The sequence below is a fragment of the Hemitrygon akajei genome, chromosome 1 (genome assembly GCF_048418815.1).
Source record: "Hemitrygon akajei chromosome 1, sHemAka1.3, whole genome shotgun sequence".
NCBI lineage: Eukaryota > Metazoa > Chordata > Chondrichthyes > Myliobatiformes > Dasyatidae > Hemitrygon > Hemitrygon akajei.
In genome coordinates this window covers 125156090-125173523 of record NC_133124.1, presented here as the reverse complement: position 1 = coordinate 125173523, position 17434 = coordinate 125156090, and the positions used below count along the sequence as shown (strand labels likewise).

At 41.6% G+C, this 17434-nt stretch overlaps 1 protein-coding gene across 1 annotated transcript; it reads left to right on the top strand.

The window, feature by feature from the left end:
- The first annotated feature begins 81 nt into the window (after positions 1-81).
- Positions 82-17402, top strand: polr2k (RNA polymerase II, I and III subunit K). Its single transcript, XM_073051559.1, has 4 exons — positions 82-205; positions 4361-4444; positions 12431-12523; positions 17142-17402. The coding sequence occupies exons 2-4, from the start codon at positions 4378-4380 to the stop codon at positions 17162-17164; spliced, it is 183 nt and encodes a 60-aa protein (XP_072907660.1). The 5' UTR covers positions 82-205; positions 4361-4377; the 3' UTR covers positions 17165-17402.
- The last annotated feature ends 32 nt before the right edge of the window (positions 17403-17434 follow it).

Genomic DNA, 17434 nt, shown 5'->3' with positions numbered 1-17434 from the left:
AAACTCTGCGTTCGAATTTCGTGTCCAAGTTCCTCATTTGTCGGCGCAGGGGACCAATCACCGGCCGTCTTGCTGCCGATCACCCGGAAGTTACGCGCCTGCCCCCTCCCCCAGGAGCTTATTCGGAGACCGGTTGTCGGCCTCATGTGAGGGCTTTGCGGATTTGATCGTTTTTGTGTGGAAATAAGCCCCTGGCAGTAGCTTGGTGAGGAAAACATTTCTTAAAATAGTGGTGGGCTGAGATGGTTCTGCGGTTTGTGTCAGTTCAGAAGCCTCTGTGGGGCTGGGGATTGCGGACTCTTCACCGGGGTGCCTTAGTGACATGAGGCTTTGATAATGATGTTAGCTGTAGAGTAATACCGCACTGAAATATGTACTTCGGCTCATGATGCCCCTGCCTAATCCCTAGCATTTTGTGTGTGATGCTCCGGATCTCCGGTATCTGCAGAGTCTCTTGTGTCCAAATTATAACCATTAGTGATTGAAAAATATCCTATCTTGATTCTCCAAATCTTGTAACTCTTTTCTTAAATATATCCTTTTCTGTGATTGGTATCTCTGCTAAAGGGAAACTTTTTCCATAATCTACCCAATTTATGCTTCTCATAGTTTTGCATAGTTCCGTTTGGATCTCCTTCAGGCTTTGCTGTTCAAAGGAAAACAAGCCTAGATTATCCGATGTCTCCTCATAGCCCATCGCAACATTCTGGTGAACTGGTGTAATTGCATCTTTTCCCATAGTGTGGTGATGAGAATTGCACGTGTATTCAGCTGTGGGTTAACTAATATAAAGATTTTTTTTACCATCATCCCTCCCTGCTTACATTCTGTGTCTCAGATAATGGGGACAAGAAGATGTCCACCATATCTGCTTGCTGCTTACTTCGTGGATTCTTGGATTTGTACATCAAAATCCCTTTGTTCCTTGTTACATTTTAGAGTCCCAACATTCATTGTGTGTATCCTGACTTTATTGGTCCTCTGAAACAGCATTGCCTTGAAGTATTTTGGGACTAAATTATCATAATCATAGCTACTTTGTCACAATATAAAAAAAACTGCATTTGGTGGTAAACTTAGTAAATATATTTGCTAATTTCTGAAATTTAGTAGTCACACCTCCTGCATTTACATCCAACCAGTTAAATAATTAATTTGGAGATACAGCAAGATAACAGGACCTTCTGGCCCAACTAGCCCTTGCTGACCAATTAGTCTACTACCTTGGAATGTGGGAGGAAACCAATGCAGTCATGGGGAGTATGTATAAAGAACAGCGATAGGAATTGAACCCGGGTCACTGGCCTGTGATAGCATTATGCTAACTGTTACGCCTCCCATATAACAAACTGGGGGTTTCCACTATTGACCTCTATGTTAAGTATATACTGCATTAGCTTTATTTGTCACTTGTACAATGAAATGCGTTGTTTTGCGTCAGCAACCAGCGCAGTTGAATGATTGTGCTGGGGGCAGCCCGCAAGTGTTGCCATGCTTCTGGTGCCAACGTTGCATGCTAACAACTCACTAACCCTCGCTGTCCATCTTTGGAATGTGGAAGAAAACCGGAGCACCTGGTGCAAACCCACACATTCACAGAAAGAACGTGCACACTCCTTACAGACATCGGTGGGAATCGACGCCCAATCAGTTATCGATGGTGCTGTAAAGTGATTGTGCCAACCATTGCGTTACTGTACCGCCACTGCACAATTGATCACAGGTTACCAATCGTAAAAAAAAAAAACTTTCAACCGTTATGCTCCCAGCACCAAGCCAATTTTAACAAATTGTTACAGGACTGCTGTCCCATTTGGCCTTGGTTATATTAGCCAGTTTTAGTTTTCCAATGTAGACAAGGGCAGATGGAGCTAGGTTACTATTACTGGCCTGCCCTTCCTGATATTGGGTACCAATTGGACATTAGTAAACATTACACTGCTCTCTAATATTAAGCTAAGTTAATTATAAGTTAAACCGAAGTAATCTCACTTTAATTCCAAATGTATGTTATATTTTGAAAGGCTGCTAGTTTCAGATTTTGAATTTGAAAGAAGGCAAGTGAAGTTTCTCCTAGTATTCTTGCCAAATTTAGTTCTGTAATTAACTCTTAAATGGATCATTTAGTTATTTAACCCATTGATGTTTACAGGAGATTTTTGGTAAAATTTGGCTGCAATTCTTCCATCATTTTTATACTTTAAAAAAATTTAAATATAAATATAACGGAATATACATTGTTGCTTTGGGGTATCTATCTTAGGAATGGGGACTTCCATTCCAATTTATCGGTGCTTTAATGAATATGGTTCAATTGATTTTTTTAAATTAGCTGCTTGCAACTGATACTTGATTTCAGTTACGAATTTTTAATGGTTGCATCAACAACTCTAAGTATTGAATTGACATTATTTCTTACATCCTTCACATACATGAGTAAAAATCTCTGTCTAAATGTGCAATTCATAGTAATTTGTAATAAATATGTACAACAGGACAGTCAATATAGCATAGAAATACAATTATATCAGTCTGATGGCCTAGTGGAAGAAGCTGTCCTGGAGCCTGTTGGTCCTGGCTTTAATGCTGTGGTACAGTTTCCTAGATGATAGCAGCTGGGAGTTTGTGGTTGGGGTGACTCGGGTCCCCAGTGGTCCTTCGGGCCCTTTTTACGCACCTGTCTCTGTGAATGTCCTGAACTGTGGGAAATTCACATCTACTGATGCGCTGGGCTGTCCGCACCACTCTCTGTGGGGTCCTGCAATTGAGGGAATTACAGTTTCTGTACCAGGCAGTGATGCAGCCAGTCAGGATGTTCTCAATTGTGCCCCTGTAGAAAGTCCTTAGGATTTGGGGACTCGTGCCAAATTTCTTCAACCATCTGAGGTGAAAGAGATGCTTTTGTGCTTTTTTCACCACAGACCACGTAAGATCCTCGGTAATGTGTATGCCAAGGAACCTAAAACTGTTCACCCTCTCATTGATCATTGATCCATTGATGTCAATGGTGTTTAGCCTGTTTGCATTCCTCCTGTAGTCCACAGCCAGCTCCTTTGTTTTTGTGACGTTGGGGGACAGGTTATTATCCTGGCACCACTGTGTCAGGGTGATGACTTCCTCTCTGTCGGCTGCCTCATTGTTATTTGAGATTAGGCCAATCAGTGTAGGGTCATCAGCAAATTTAATTAGCACATTGGAGCTGTGGGTGGCAACAGAGAGAGTAAAGGAGGGGGCTTAGTACACAGACCTGAGGGGCTTCTGTATTGAGGGGTAGAAGTGAGGAGGTCCACTCTTACCACCTGTCGGTGATTTGACAGGAAGTCTGGGATCCAGCTACACAAGGCAGGGTGAAGTCCAAGGTCTCTGAGCTTCTTGTCAAGCCTGGAGGGAATTATGGTGTTGAATGCTGAACAGTTGTCCAAGAACAGCATTCTCACATAGGCATCCTTCTCCAGATGTGTAAGGACAATGTGTAGAGCTGTGGCTATTGCATCATCTGTCGATCAGTTATACCTGTAAGTGAATTGTAGGGGGTCCAGTGTGGGTGATAGCATGCTGCAGATGTAGTCCTTGATCAGCCTCTCAAAGCATTTGCTTATTATTGAGGTGAGTGTGACAGGACGCCGGTCATTCAGACATGTTACCTTGGTCTTTTTAGGTACAGGAACAATTTTAATACCTCATGTAAATCTCACAGAATTTTCAAATCTTTAGTTTTGAATAGAATCTGAATATTTTTATCGTTGATTCCAATAAACTGGATAAGTTAACAACCCCAACATAGATCATTACTGGTTTTGTTCTAATGTATTTATCATGCACCAGTCAACATTCTACTTTAAACCAAGAAAATTATTGGGTTTTTTAGATGCAATAAATTGTACAGTTACTGGATACTTTGAGCAACATGTACAAAATGCTGGAGGAACTCAGCAAGTCAGGCTGTATCAGTGGAGGGGAATAAACAGTCGACAGTTCAGGCTGAGACCCTTCATCAAGAGTCTGAGTTCTTAGAAGCAGCTTTGGAAGATACAGAGTTTTATCTTTCTCCCATCATTAATTTTTTTTATACTTTTCTATTAGTTATATAATGTTGATACCAGTGGAATTTCTTTTTCCACTGATATCATTTGGAGCCATTGTTTTCAAGTTCTTATCTACGTTGATATCTTGATGTTGTATTTACCTTCGTGATGATTGCTCCAGTTAAACTGTGAGATCCTGTGAGTAAAGGAACACTTTCCTTCCATTGGTATTGATTAATTTCACAATGATCTCTTTCCTAAGAGTGACAGTTCTACCTGTGTTATGCCACCTCAGAGATGTTTAATACTGCTTAATTTGGGTGCTTGATTTCCAGCTTAAACCAAACAGCATATGAAAATGGATATCCAGAAGGACTTGCAGCCTCCAAAGCAACAGCCTATGGTCTACATTTGTGGAGGTAATCATTTTGATATCCCTTGATCACAATTGATGAACTGAATATCAACATTTTTATTTTACCCCAATGAAGATTATAGTGAGATGAAGCTGGTGTTTTATGTACTTAATTTACCTTTAAAATTCTTACTAAATCAAGAAGCTTCAAGTGGTTTAAAGGATAAATGTAAGATGTCATATCTGTCACATTAAATGCACCTGATTCAAAATGACAGGATTTGGATATCTAGATCTCACTCTTAATATGTAATACCTTTTACTGATACAACTCTCTTTTCCTCTTTCTTCAAATGGATTAAGCGTTGTCTGAAATGTTTTTAAGTCGTTAAGTTAGTTTTTATTTTGAGCTATTTAGTGCAACTACAGGCATAATGCAATAACTGTCGATTGGTGACTTTAAATCAGCGGTTCCTAACCTGGGGTCCACAGACCCCTCTTAATGGTGAGAGTCCATGGCATAAAAAAGGTTCGGAATCCCTGGTAGTATTCAGCACCAATATCCGGAGAACTCTCAAAGATGCACGTCATCACTTGGCATTACCTAACGTCTTGCAAAGTTCAGCATGCTGTGTGTTTTTCTTAAAGTTGCACATTCTGCATTCTTATCCATTAGATTTCCTGTTTTTGATTTATCATACCAAAATTTTGAGATCATGGCTGATCATCTACTATCAATACCCGGTTCCTGCTTTGTCCCCATATCCCTTGATACCCCTATCCATAAGATACCTTTCTAGCTCCTCCTTGAAAGCATCCAGAGAATTGGCCTCCACTGCCTTCTGAGGCAGTACATTCCACACCCCCACAACTCTCTGGGAGAGGAAGTTTTTCCTTAACTCTGTCCTAAATGACCTACCCCTTATTCTCAAACCATGCCCTCTGGTACTGGACTCTCCCAGCATCTGGAACATATTTCCTGCCTCTATCTTGTCCAATCCCTTAATAATCTTATATGTTTCAATCAGATCCCCTCTCAATCTCCTTAATTCCAGTGTGTACAAGCCCAGTCTCTCTAACCTCTCTGCGTAAGACAGTCCAGACATCCCAGGAATTAACCTTGTGAATCTACGCTGCACTTCCTCTACAGCCAGGATGTCCTTCCTTAACCCTGGAGACCAAAACTGTACACAATACTCCAGGTGTGGTCTCACCAGGGCTCTGTACAAATGCAAGAGGATTTCCTTGCTCTTGTACTCAATTCCCTTTGTAATAAAGGCCAATATTCCATTAGCCTTCTTCACTTGCTCATTCACCTTCAGTGACTGATGAACAAGGACTCCTAGATCTCTTTGTATTTCTCCCTTAACTAACTCTACACCATTCAGATAATAACCTGCCTTCCTGTTCTTACTCCCAAAGTGGATAACCTCACACTTATTCACATTAAACGTCATCTGCCAAGTATCTGCCCACTCACTCAGCCTATCCAAGTCACCCTGAATTCTCCTAACATCCTCATCACATGTCACACTGCCACCCAGCTTAGTATCATCAGCAAATTTGCTGATGTTATTCTCAATGCCTTCATCTAAATCGTTGACGTAAATCGTAAACAGCTGTGGTCCCAATACCGAGCCCTGTGGCACCCCACTAGTCACCACCTGCCATTCCGAGAAACACCCATTCACCGCTGCCCTTTGCTTTCTATCTGCCAACCAGTTTTCTATCCATGTCAATGTCTTCCCCCCCCCCCGATGCCACGAGCTTTGATTTTACCCACCAATCTCCTATGTGAGACCTTATCAAATGCCTTCTGAAAATCGAGGTACACTACATCCACTGGATCTCCCCCGTCTAACTTCCTGGTTACATCCTCGAAAAACTCCCAACAGATTAGTCAAGCATGATTTACCCTTGGTAAATCCATGCAAGCTCGGCCCAATCCTATCATTGCTATCTAGATATGCCACTATTTCATCTTTAATAATGAACTCTAGCATCTTCCCCACCACTGATGTCAAGCTGACAGGTTGATAGTTCTCTGTTTTCTCCCTCCCTCCTTTCTTAAAAAGTGGGATAACATTAGCCATTCTCCAAACCTCAGGAACTGATGCTGAATCTAAGGAACATTGGAAAATGATTACCAATGCATCCACAATTTCCAGGGCCACCTCCTTTAGTACCCTAGGATGCAGACCATCTGGACCTAGGGATTTGTCAGCCTTCAGTCCCATCAGTCTACTCATCACCGTTTTCTTTCTAATGTCAATCTGTTTCATTTCCTCTGTTACCCTATGTCCTTGGCCCATCCATACATCTGGGAGATTGCTTGTGTCTTCCTTAGTGAAAACAGATCTAAAGTACTTATTAAATTCTTCTGCCATTTCCTGTTTCCCATAACAATTTCACCCAATTCATTCTTCAAGGGCCCAACATTGTTCTTAACTATCTTCTTTCTCTTCACATACCTAAAAAAGCTTTTGCTATCCTCCTTTATATTCCTGGCTTGCTTGCATTCGTACCTCATTTTTTCTCCCCGTATTGCCTTTTTAGTTAAGTTCTGTTGTTCCTTAAAAATTTCCCAATCATCTGTCCTCCCACTCACCTTAGCTCTGTCATACTTCCTTTTTTTTAATGCTATGCAATCTCTGATTTCCTTTGTCAACCACTGTGGCTCCTTTCCCACCTTTGAATCCTTCCTTCTCTGGGGGATGAACTGATTTTGCACCTTGTGCATTATTCCCAAGAATACCTGCCATTGCTGTTCCACTGTCTTTTCTGCTAGGATATCCATCCAGTTAACTTTGGCCAGCTCCTCCCTCATGGCTCCATAGTTTCCCCTGTTCAACTGCAAGACTGACACCTCCGAGCTGCTCTTATCCTTCTCAAATTGCAGATAAAAGCTTATCATATTGTGATCACTACCTCCTAATGGCTCCTTTACTTCAAGATCACTTATCAAATCCTGTTCATTACATAACACTAAATCCAGAATAGCCTTGTCCCTGGTCGGCTCTCGTACAAGCTGTTCCAAGAATGCATCCCGTAGGCACTCTACAAACTCCCTATTCTGTGGTCCAGCACCAACCTGATTCTCCCAGTTCACCTGCATGTTGAAATCCCCCATAACTACTGCGACATTACCTTTGCCACATGCCAATGTTAAGTCCCTATTCAACTTGCACCCAATATCCATGCTACTGTTTGGTGGCCTTGTAGACAACACCCATTAGGGTCCTTTTGCCCTTACTGTTCCTCAGTTCTATCCACACAGACTCTCCTTCTCCTGATCCTATGTCCCCCCCTTGCAAAGGACTGAATCTCATTCCTCACCAACAGGGCCACCCCACCCCTTCTGCCCACATTTCTGTCCCTACGATAGCACGTATACCCTTGTACATTCATTTCCCAGATCTGATCTCCCTGCAGCCATGTCTCCGTTATCCCAACAACATCATAGTTACCCATTCGCACCTGAGCTTCAAGCTCATCCGCCTTATTTCTGACACTTTGTGCATTCAGATATAGAATTTTTAGCCCATTTCTCCTCTGTGTTTGAATCTCTGCCTATTGTGCTTAACCCAGCTCCCCGAACTCCCATCGGGCTATACGCCCCTAAAATTTTGTTGTCCTTCCTAAATTTATTTATTCTTTCTGCACATTTAACTCCATGTTCCGTCAGACCATCCCTCTGTACATGTGTCCTCCTTATCACTTGTTTCGCCTCACCTTTCTCTACTACACACTTAATATTCCGGAACCGTGTAGTCCCCACCTGTCCTTTGTTCTTCATCTCGCTATCCTCTCTCACATTCTGGATCCCTGCCCCCTGCAAATTTAGTTTAAACCCCCCCCCCAAGAAGCACTAGCAAACTCCCCTGCAAGAATGTTAGTACCGCTGCAGTTCAGGTGTAAACCGTCCCTTCGGAACAGATCCCACCTTCCCTGGAACAAAGCCCAATTATCTAAAAACCTGAAGCCCTCCCTCCTGCACCATCCTCTCAGCCACGTATTAATCTGTATAATCTTTCTATTCCTTGCCTCACTTGCACGTGGCACAGGTGGCAATCCTGAGATTGTTACCCTGGAGGTCCTGCTCTTCAGCTTCGCACCTAACTCCCTGAACTCCCTATGCAGGACCCCCTCTCTCATCCTACCCACGTCATTGGTCCTTACATGGACCACAACATCTGGATTCTTGCCCTCCCTCTCGAGAATAACCTGCACCCGATCTGAGATGTCTCGGACCCCGGCACCAAGGAAGCAACATACCATCCGAGACTCCCGATCTTCCCCACAAAATCTCCTATCCGCCCCCCGACTATAGAATCCCCTATCACTACCGCTTTCTTCTCTTCCCTTCCCTCCTCCCCTTCCTAGTCAAGGGTCCAACCTCAGTGCCAGAGACAGGACCACTGCAACTTGTTCCTGGTAGGTCATCCCCACCATCAGTATCCAAAACGGTATACTTATTGTTGATGGGAACGGCCACAGGGGTGCTCTGCTCTCTCTGTCTGCTCCCCCGCCTCTCTTGGCTGTCACCCATTTGCCTACCTCCTGTCTTTTCGGTGTGACTACCTCCCGATAACTCTTATCTATCTCTGCCTCTGCCTCCCGAATGATCCATAGTTCATCCAGCTCCTGCTCCAATTCCCTAACTCGGTCTGATAGGAGCTGCAGCTGGATGCACCTATTGCAGGTGTGGTCATCAGGGACAACTGTGTTGACCCTGACCTCCCACATACTGCATACGGAGCACACCACTGCTCTAACTGTCTCCCCCATTACCTGATCCTAGATTAGTCAGAATAAATGAAAAAAGAACCTACTGACCTTACCTTTTTACCTCAGCAAGCACGTACTCAGGCTCACTGATTTCCACTCACCAAAGTCCTCTTGCGCTGAGCCAAAGCCCAGCATTCTGCTCCTGTGCACTCCACTGCCCGCTCTTGAAAGTGGGCCTCTTTTTAAACCCCGCGCTCGCCGCTGACGTCACCCGCGCCTGCGCAGTTTTACCTTCCTCCTCAGGTACTCTCCAGGTAGGTCCGACGGTCTCGGCCTACCTACAACGGCTGATCCTCCGATCTCCAGTTGTCTGTCGACCTCAAGCACTCCTTACTTCCGCTCCGCTGCCCACACCGACTATTCTGGAATAGAAGACAGGAACTTGCAACTCTAAGTTGCCAGTCTCAACTAAAGGTTTTGGGCTAATACTGACCAGTAAAGGGATATGGGAATGGTGTGTTTGCAAAGAAGTGACATTTGATTAAGTTAAATGACTGGCTTAATGATGGTAACTAGAGATGTACTGTAGTGCAGTGAAAAGTAGGAATGCAAAGTGGCAGAGAAAATTCATGATTTTATATATATCATGAATGGCTATTTCATTTTAAGTTTCCAAAATCATAACATCAACAAGAAAAGTGTGAACTCTTGTCTTTGGTTTCAGTGGAAATGCCCCACTGAAACCATGTTTGCTACTCAGTATTGTGGTTGATGACGTCTTGAAATGTGGCAGGGTTGTTAATAAAATGAGGTGATACTGCTGCGGTTGGTAGGTGCTACAGAAACTACTTATGGAAATGGAGCCCTTGAGGATTATAAGGAAGCTAGAAAATAACTCGAACATTAGGAGAGCTGGGGGTGAGGGGGGGGGGGGGGAGGATGAAAAGGAGAGTCAGATTGAAAAGGATCTTATATTATTCTGTACATGCATCCTTCCAAATTGTTACTATATACCAGGTACAGTTGCAGGCCCAGCATCAACCCACTGTTGACTTCCCACTGACTGCCAATCATCAAAACGTCCATTTATCCTAACTATTGAATTAACCAATCTTCTATCCATGCTAATATATTACTCCCAATCCATGCATCCTTATCTTATGGACAAGACCTTTTTTGCACCAGGTATTACCAGGATGTCGCCTAGATTACAGGATATGTTCTATAGGGAGAGCTCGGATATACTTGGGATTGTTTTATCTGGAGCCATGAGAGATCAGGGAGACCTGATGAAGGTTTATAAGATTGAAGAGTGGAGTCAAATTCTGTTTCTTGGGTTCAAAATGTCTAATAGAGATGTGCATTTAACATGGTGTGGGGGGGGGGGGGGGGTAGTTCAAAGGTGATGTGTGGACAACTTTCTTTTACCAGAACATGGTGGGTGCCTGGAATGTGCTGCCTGAGGTCGTGGTGCATGCAACTATGATAAAGACATTTAAGAGGTTATTAGATACAGACACTCTCTTGCATAGAGAATGGAGGGACATGGACATTGTGTAGGCCGAAGGGATTTGTTTATTAGGCATTTGATCTCTAGCTTAATTGGGTACAAAATCATGGGCTGAAGGGCCTCTTCCTGTGCAGGACTGTTCCATATTCAAAAGATTACCAAAAAGATGAGGGGAGTGTAAAATTAAAAGAAAATACAAAGACTGGTGCAGGTCCTGACAACAGTTAAATGGGGGGAAACATTGATAGAGCAACAATTGGGTGAAATGTAAAGGAAACGTTAAAGGGATATCAAGAATATCACATATCCTTTCCAATTACATTATAAAAATAATAGTGATCAGGACCAAAATGCTCCATTAAATGATATTGTAGCAAAAAGTAAATGAATTTTACTTTGGTATTTACAGTAAAGAAAGGAGTTTAGGTGTACTGGTGACAGCCAATTCCCAATAATATCAGGAAATTAAGACTGAATCAATGCTTCTATAAAAATAGTGATGCAAAAAATCCAATTAAATAACGTGCTAAATGATCAGATGATTTCCAGACTTTAAAAGGAATTGAGTGACTGAATCTCCTAGACTATGTTGATTCAGAAACTGTTCCTGCAGATTTGGAAAATGGCATGTGAAGGAGGGAAATTACAGGCCATTTAGCCAAACATGTTGAGAAATTGCTGGATCTGGTGATAGTTTAGGACATCAAATACTTAGAAAATATTCAGTTGATTAAGAATCACAAAAAAAGGAAAGGAATGGTTGAAAAATCTTTTTTTCCCAGTGGGTACTAAAATTGTGGACAGATGGACATTGTAAGGATTACTGGAAGGTATTTGACAAAAGTTGAGGTTAATTTGGAGCACTCTTTGCCTGCCAAGGGGAATTAATACTTTTGCTACAATTTTAGGTTCAGTGTTAACAGAAGCAAAGTTGTTATGGGAGATAGAGTTGGATCAGCCATGATGTCCTTTAGTTAAAGTACTAAGTAGTTCTTGCATTCCCGTGTTCCACTGGGATCTACTTCAACAAGCTCCTACTCGGTCACTGACTTTTATAGATCTACTGGATCTAACAATTAGAACCGTAGAATGTTTTCAAAGCTGCATAATCCTGTCCTGAAAAAACCAAACACTCAGTGTCTGATGATAGTTTTCCAAACAACTTTTGCTAGATAATTGGTGAAATCCAAGCTTAAGATTCTGGTCATTAGTCCCACTATACATCCAGTAAAAGAAACCTGAATAGATTCTCCTGCACATAAATTTTATTTCCTTCACTAATTTTCTTGTAGCAGTAACTATTATGCAAGGGATTTAAAACCATAACTTATTTAGACGCTTGTGACTGGAGTTTAATAAATTCTAATACTTTTATACAAATAGCAATCTGTTTTGCCTTTACTATAATATCCACAATAATATTCATTTCATAAAGCCAATCAATTCTGAAGTCCTTAGCAATGCTGGACTGCTTAATGCTTTGTCACGAGGGTTCATAAAACAAACTTTTCTGGATTTTTTATTTTTGCAAATTGTAAAGAAGCTTTAGAACACTTTGTTTATAGCAAATATTTCTACTTAATACCAGGGTTTAAAATGGACACCAATATCAATGACAAAAATTGTGCCAGTGTTGACTGGCAGTAATTCTCCAGCAAATTTCCAAGTCATTCCTCCAGCTACATAACCTTTATCAAAAAGTCAATGTTTCTCTCTTTATCAGATAAATATACACAAATGGTTAATTAGGTAATGTTGACACAAATGTAATTTAGTGGTGTTAAACAATGAGATGTTGTTTACTTATTTCAGAGTGTCACACTGAAAATGAAATTAAAGCAAGAGATCCGATCCGATGCCGAGAATGTGGTTACAGAATAATGTACAAGAAGAGAACAAAACGATGTATCCTTAAGCGTGTGGTATACAATATAATTTTAACAATGCTTAAGTGTTCTGCTCAATTTACAAAGTTAGTGTGTTATTCATGATGATGCAAGCTGAACCTTTATTGTTAGAATCACTTTTGTCCTGCAGAAGATTGTACTAACATCTAAACCCAGGAATATCCAGCATCCATTCCTGCCCTTGTGACTGCCAAGTCTCAGTAATGACCACAATGTTGTAGTTCCACATACTGACCCATGCTCTAAGTTCATCACCCGTATTTCTGATGCTTTTCACGTTAAAATAGACATATTTCAACCCAACTCACTGACTGCTATTTTACCCTAGCAACTGTGATCCTTTCTCACAGTCTCCCTACATATTACACCAATTGCTCCATCTTCCGACTTGTCACTCTGGTTACCATCTAGACAGACCTTCCTCAGAAGAGATCCTAGTGATCCATAAATCTGAAGCCCTGCCCCTTACACTGGTTGCACCAATTGTTCATCCATGCAATCATCTGTCAAATCATTCACTGGAATGTGGCAATCCAGAGATGACCAACCCTAATGTTCTGCTTTGCAGCTTCCTACTTGGCTCACTATATTCTCCCTTCAGGGCCTCATCCCTTTTGCTACCTATGTTATTGGTATCAATATGTACCACAACTTCTGACTGTTTGCCTTCCCCCTAAAGAATGTTGTGGACCTCATCTGAGATGCCTCTGGCCCTGGAACCTAGGAGGCAAATACCATGTTTTTACATCTAAAGACTCTCCTGTCGGATCCCTGAATAATTGAAACCCCTATCACCATTGTTCTCCTAATCTTCCCCCATTCCTTCTAAGCCACAGAGCTAGGCTCAGTCCTGGACCTGGTTGCTGTGGCATTTCCCTGGTAGGTTATCCATTCCAACAGTATCCAAAGCGGTATACTTATTATTGAGGGGAATAGGCACAGGGATACTCTTCACTAACTGCCTATAACCTTTCCCTCCTGATGTTCACCCAGCTAACTGTCTCCTACTTGGGGGTGTCTAACACTCTGCAGCTCCTATCAACTCTTCATCCTCCTGAATGAGCCAAAATTCATTTAGCTCCAGTTCCCTAGCACAGTCTGTAAGGAGCTACACCTAGATGCACTTCTTGCAGATGTAGTAATCAAGGAGATTGGAGTTCTTCCAGATCTCCCACAACTTGCATAAGAAGCACACCGCTGTCCAGTGATCTATTCTTACTGTTCTGGATCAGCACTAATAAGGAAAGGGACAAAACTCAGCCTAGCCTCTGCCTCTCCTTGCTGAAGCCTTCTTGCTCTAACATTGGCCCACTCCCACAATAGCCACTCCTTGTAAACCTAACTTTTTATTAGCTCTTGCCAGGTGCCTATTAACCTGAATGATCTCAATCCTCACAGAAAGTCCTGACAGATCCTAGTCGCTTTTTAAATCTGATGTTTTAAGTATACCACCCATTTGTCACATTCATCATCACCCCCCCCCCCACCTGATGCAACCTGCCAGTTTACTTTTTAAATGCTGCCTTCCTCTGTCAATCCATCAGTTTGATCTCCTGTCTCACTACTCCCCTTCTCTTTGTTCTGGCCATCTCACATCTCCAATCAATCGTAATTCAAAACATTGACAATCTTGCCTTGTACAGATGCTGCTCGACCTGCTGAATTCCTCCAGCAGATTGCAGTACTTTTGTGTTTCTCTTGTCTTCTGCTCTTCTGACCAGAGTTGATCATTTCCCTCCATTGATGATGCCTGACTGGCTGAGTTTCACCAGAATTTTGTGTTGCTCTGTAGGCCATTTAGCCCAGTGATTTTTGGTCCACCTTTCCATCATGGCTGATCCATTATCCCTCTCAATCCAATTCTCCTGCCTTCTTCCTGTAACCTTAGACACTCTGGCTAATCAAGAACCTACCAATTTCCGCTTTAAATAGGCTCAATGACTTGGCCTCTACAGCTGTCTGTGGCAATGAATTCCACAGATTCACCACCCTCTGGCTAAATAAATTGCTCCTCTTGTCTAAATAGACATCCCTCTGTTCTGAAGCTGTGCCCTCTGGTCCTAGACCCTGATCTAGGCCTTCCAGCATTCAATAGCTTTCAATAAGATGCTCTCTCATTCCTCTAAACAGTAAGTACAGACCCAGAGCCATGAAACACTCCTTGTATGTTAACCCTTTCATTTCTGGAATAATAGAACATAGAACAGTACACCAGAGGAACAGGCCCTTTGGCTTGTTATGCCAAACCAATTAAATTAGTAATTAAATGACTAACTAAATTATTAATCACTTCTGCCTACACGAATGCCTGTAACTTTCTATTTTCTGACATTCATGTGCCTATCTAAACGTCTTTTAAAAGTCTCTAATGATTCTGCCACTATCACCACCCAGCACCACACCCAGCTGTGTAAAATAACTTGCTCCTCACATCTCCCTGGAAATTACCCCCTGTTGCCTTAAATGTGTAGACATTTCAACACTTTTGGGGGGAGGGGACAAAGATGTTGGCTGTCTGTATACCTATGCCTCACAAACTTGTAATCCTTTTAGATTTCCCTTCGGCCTCTGCTGCTCTGGAGAAAATAACCAAATTTTGTCAAACCTCTTGAAAATGAATCTCAGGGTTGTGTATGGTGACATGTATGTACTTTGATAAATTTAATTTTGCTTTATCTTTACTTGTAGCCCATGCCCTCTAATCCAGGCAACATCCTGGTAAACTTCTTCAGCAACCTCTCCAAAGTCCCTCTGCTCAACACAGTTCAGTATCTTGCCCTTAACAGTGTACTCTGTCTTTGCATTTGACCTACCAAGTTGCAACATTTACATTTGGTGGGCTTAAGCTCCATCTGCCATTTTTCCGTCCATATCTGCAACTAATCTATATCCCCTTGTATTCTTTGCCAGTCATCCACACTATCCACAACACCACTAATCTTCATATCATCTGCAAACTTACTAACTCGCCCATCTACATTTTCAACAAGGTCATTTATGTACATCACAAACAGCAGAGGTCCCAGTACAGATCCCCGCATAACATCACTGATGACAGCTAGAATAAGTCCTTTCGACCACTACCCTCAGTTTTCTACGGGCAAGCCATTTCTCAATCCAAACAGCTAATTTACCATGGATCCTTTGCATCTTAGTCTTCTGAATGAGTTTACCATGAGGGACCTTACTAAACGCCTTATTAAAATCCACGAAGACAACATCCACAGCTGTACCTTCATCAATCACCTTTGTCACTTCGTCAAAACCTTGTAGGTAAAACACAACTTGCTTTGCACAATTATACTGATTTTCCCTAATTAGGCCATGGTTTTACAAATGCTCATAAATTGTATCCCTAAGAATTCTTTCAGTAACTTCCCTATCACTGATGTGAGACTCACTGGTCTATAGTTTTCAAGATTAATCCCTTGTTCCTTTCTTGAATAATGGAGTAATATTAATTATGCACCAGATCTTTGGGACCTCACCTATGGCTATAGAGCACACAAAGATACTGATGAAGTCCCCAGGAATTTCTTCTCTTGCCTCTGTAACCTGAGGTATATCTCATCAGGCCCCGGGGTCTTATCCACCTTAATACTCTTTAAGAGACCCAATACTACCTCCTCCTTTACCTTGAAATACTCTAGCATATCAATGCTAGTATGAAGATGCAAGTAAACAGCATCCACTGACTCTCAGACTTTTGTCCATACTGCCTGTTGTTTTCAAAAGATTTGTCAGGCAAGATTTCCCCTTAAGGAAACCATGCTGACTTTGGCTTATTTTATCATATGCCTCCAAGTACCCGAAGCCTCAACCTCAATAATGGAGTCCAACATCTTCCCAACCACTGAAGTTAGCCTAAGTGGCCTATAATATCCTTTCTTCTGCCTCCCTCCTTTCTTAAAGAGTGGAGTGACATTTGCACTTCTTTTAGTCCTCTGGAACCATACCAGAATCTCGTGATTCTTGAAAGGTAATTTACTCATGACTCCATAATCTCTTCAACTATCACTTTTAGAACTTTGGGTTGTAGTCCATCTGGTTCTGGTGACCTGTCTACCTTCTGATCTTTCAGCTTCCCAAACACCTTCTCCTTAGTAATAGCAACTGCACTCTCTTCTGCCCAACTTTCTCAAATTTCTAGCATACTGCTGATGTCTTCCACAGTGAAGATTGATGCACACTATTTATTAATTTCATCTGCCATTTCTTCACCTCTGACTACTACCTCTCCAATGTCAGTTTTCAGCGGACCGATAACCACGCTCCTCTTTTACTCTTTATATCTGAAAGAACAACTGGGTATCCTCTTTCATGTTACACCTAGCTTACCTTTTGTATTTTTTTTTCCCTTATGGCTTTTTTAGTTACCTTCTGTTGGTTTTTAAGGCTACCACTTTTTTTTGTATTATATGCTCTCTCTTTTCCTATTATGTTGTAAGTTTTCCCAAATGAAAGTTCAGCTTTACCATATTGGAATTGGATTCTCCACTTGTGGAACACTGGTGACTCTTACAGGTGATGAGTGTTAGAAAAGAAACTCATTACTTTTTTTTAAATGATGGCTTCATTATTTATGCTTTTTATTTCCTTAACCTGAATATTCACAGTGGTTGTTTTTGATGCCCGATGAACTTTTTCTCCAAAGCATTTACTGCTAATTCTTGTTTCTTTCAAAATCTAACTTCTAAATTTCAGGAGAGAAGCCTTTTTAGTTTACTACTTTAGAATTAAACATTTATTGTATTTCTTGAATGTTTCAAATTGTATGGTATAAAAGTGATGTTGGAACAATCACTGAATAATCAACTACACTGTACTTTTCCATTCAAGATTAAAGATTAATTTTATTTGTCCCATGTACATAGAAACAGATAGTGAAATGTGTCATTTGCTTTAACAA

What these genes read in the sequence shown, in the direction of transcription:
- polr2k (XM_073051559.1), top strand. Translation starts at nt 4,378, where the DNA reads ATGAAAATGGATATCCAGAAGGACTTGCAGCCTCCAAAGCAACAGCCT. An exon ending in TATGGTCTACATTTGTGGAG is followed by an intron (nt 4,445 to 12,430) that starts GTAATCATTTTG and finishes TACTTATTTCAG; the next exon opens with AGTGTCACACTGAAAATGAA. An exon ending in CAAGAAGAGAACAAAACGAT is followed by an intron (nt 12,524 to 17,141) that starts GTATCCTTAAGC and finishes GAATATTCACAG; the next exon opens with TGGTTGTTTTTGATGCCCGA.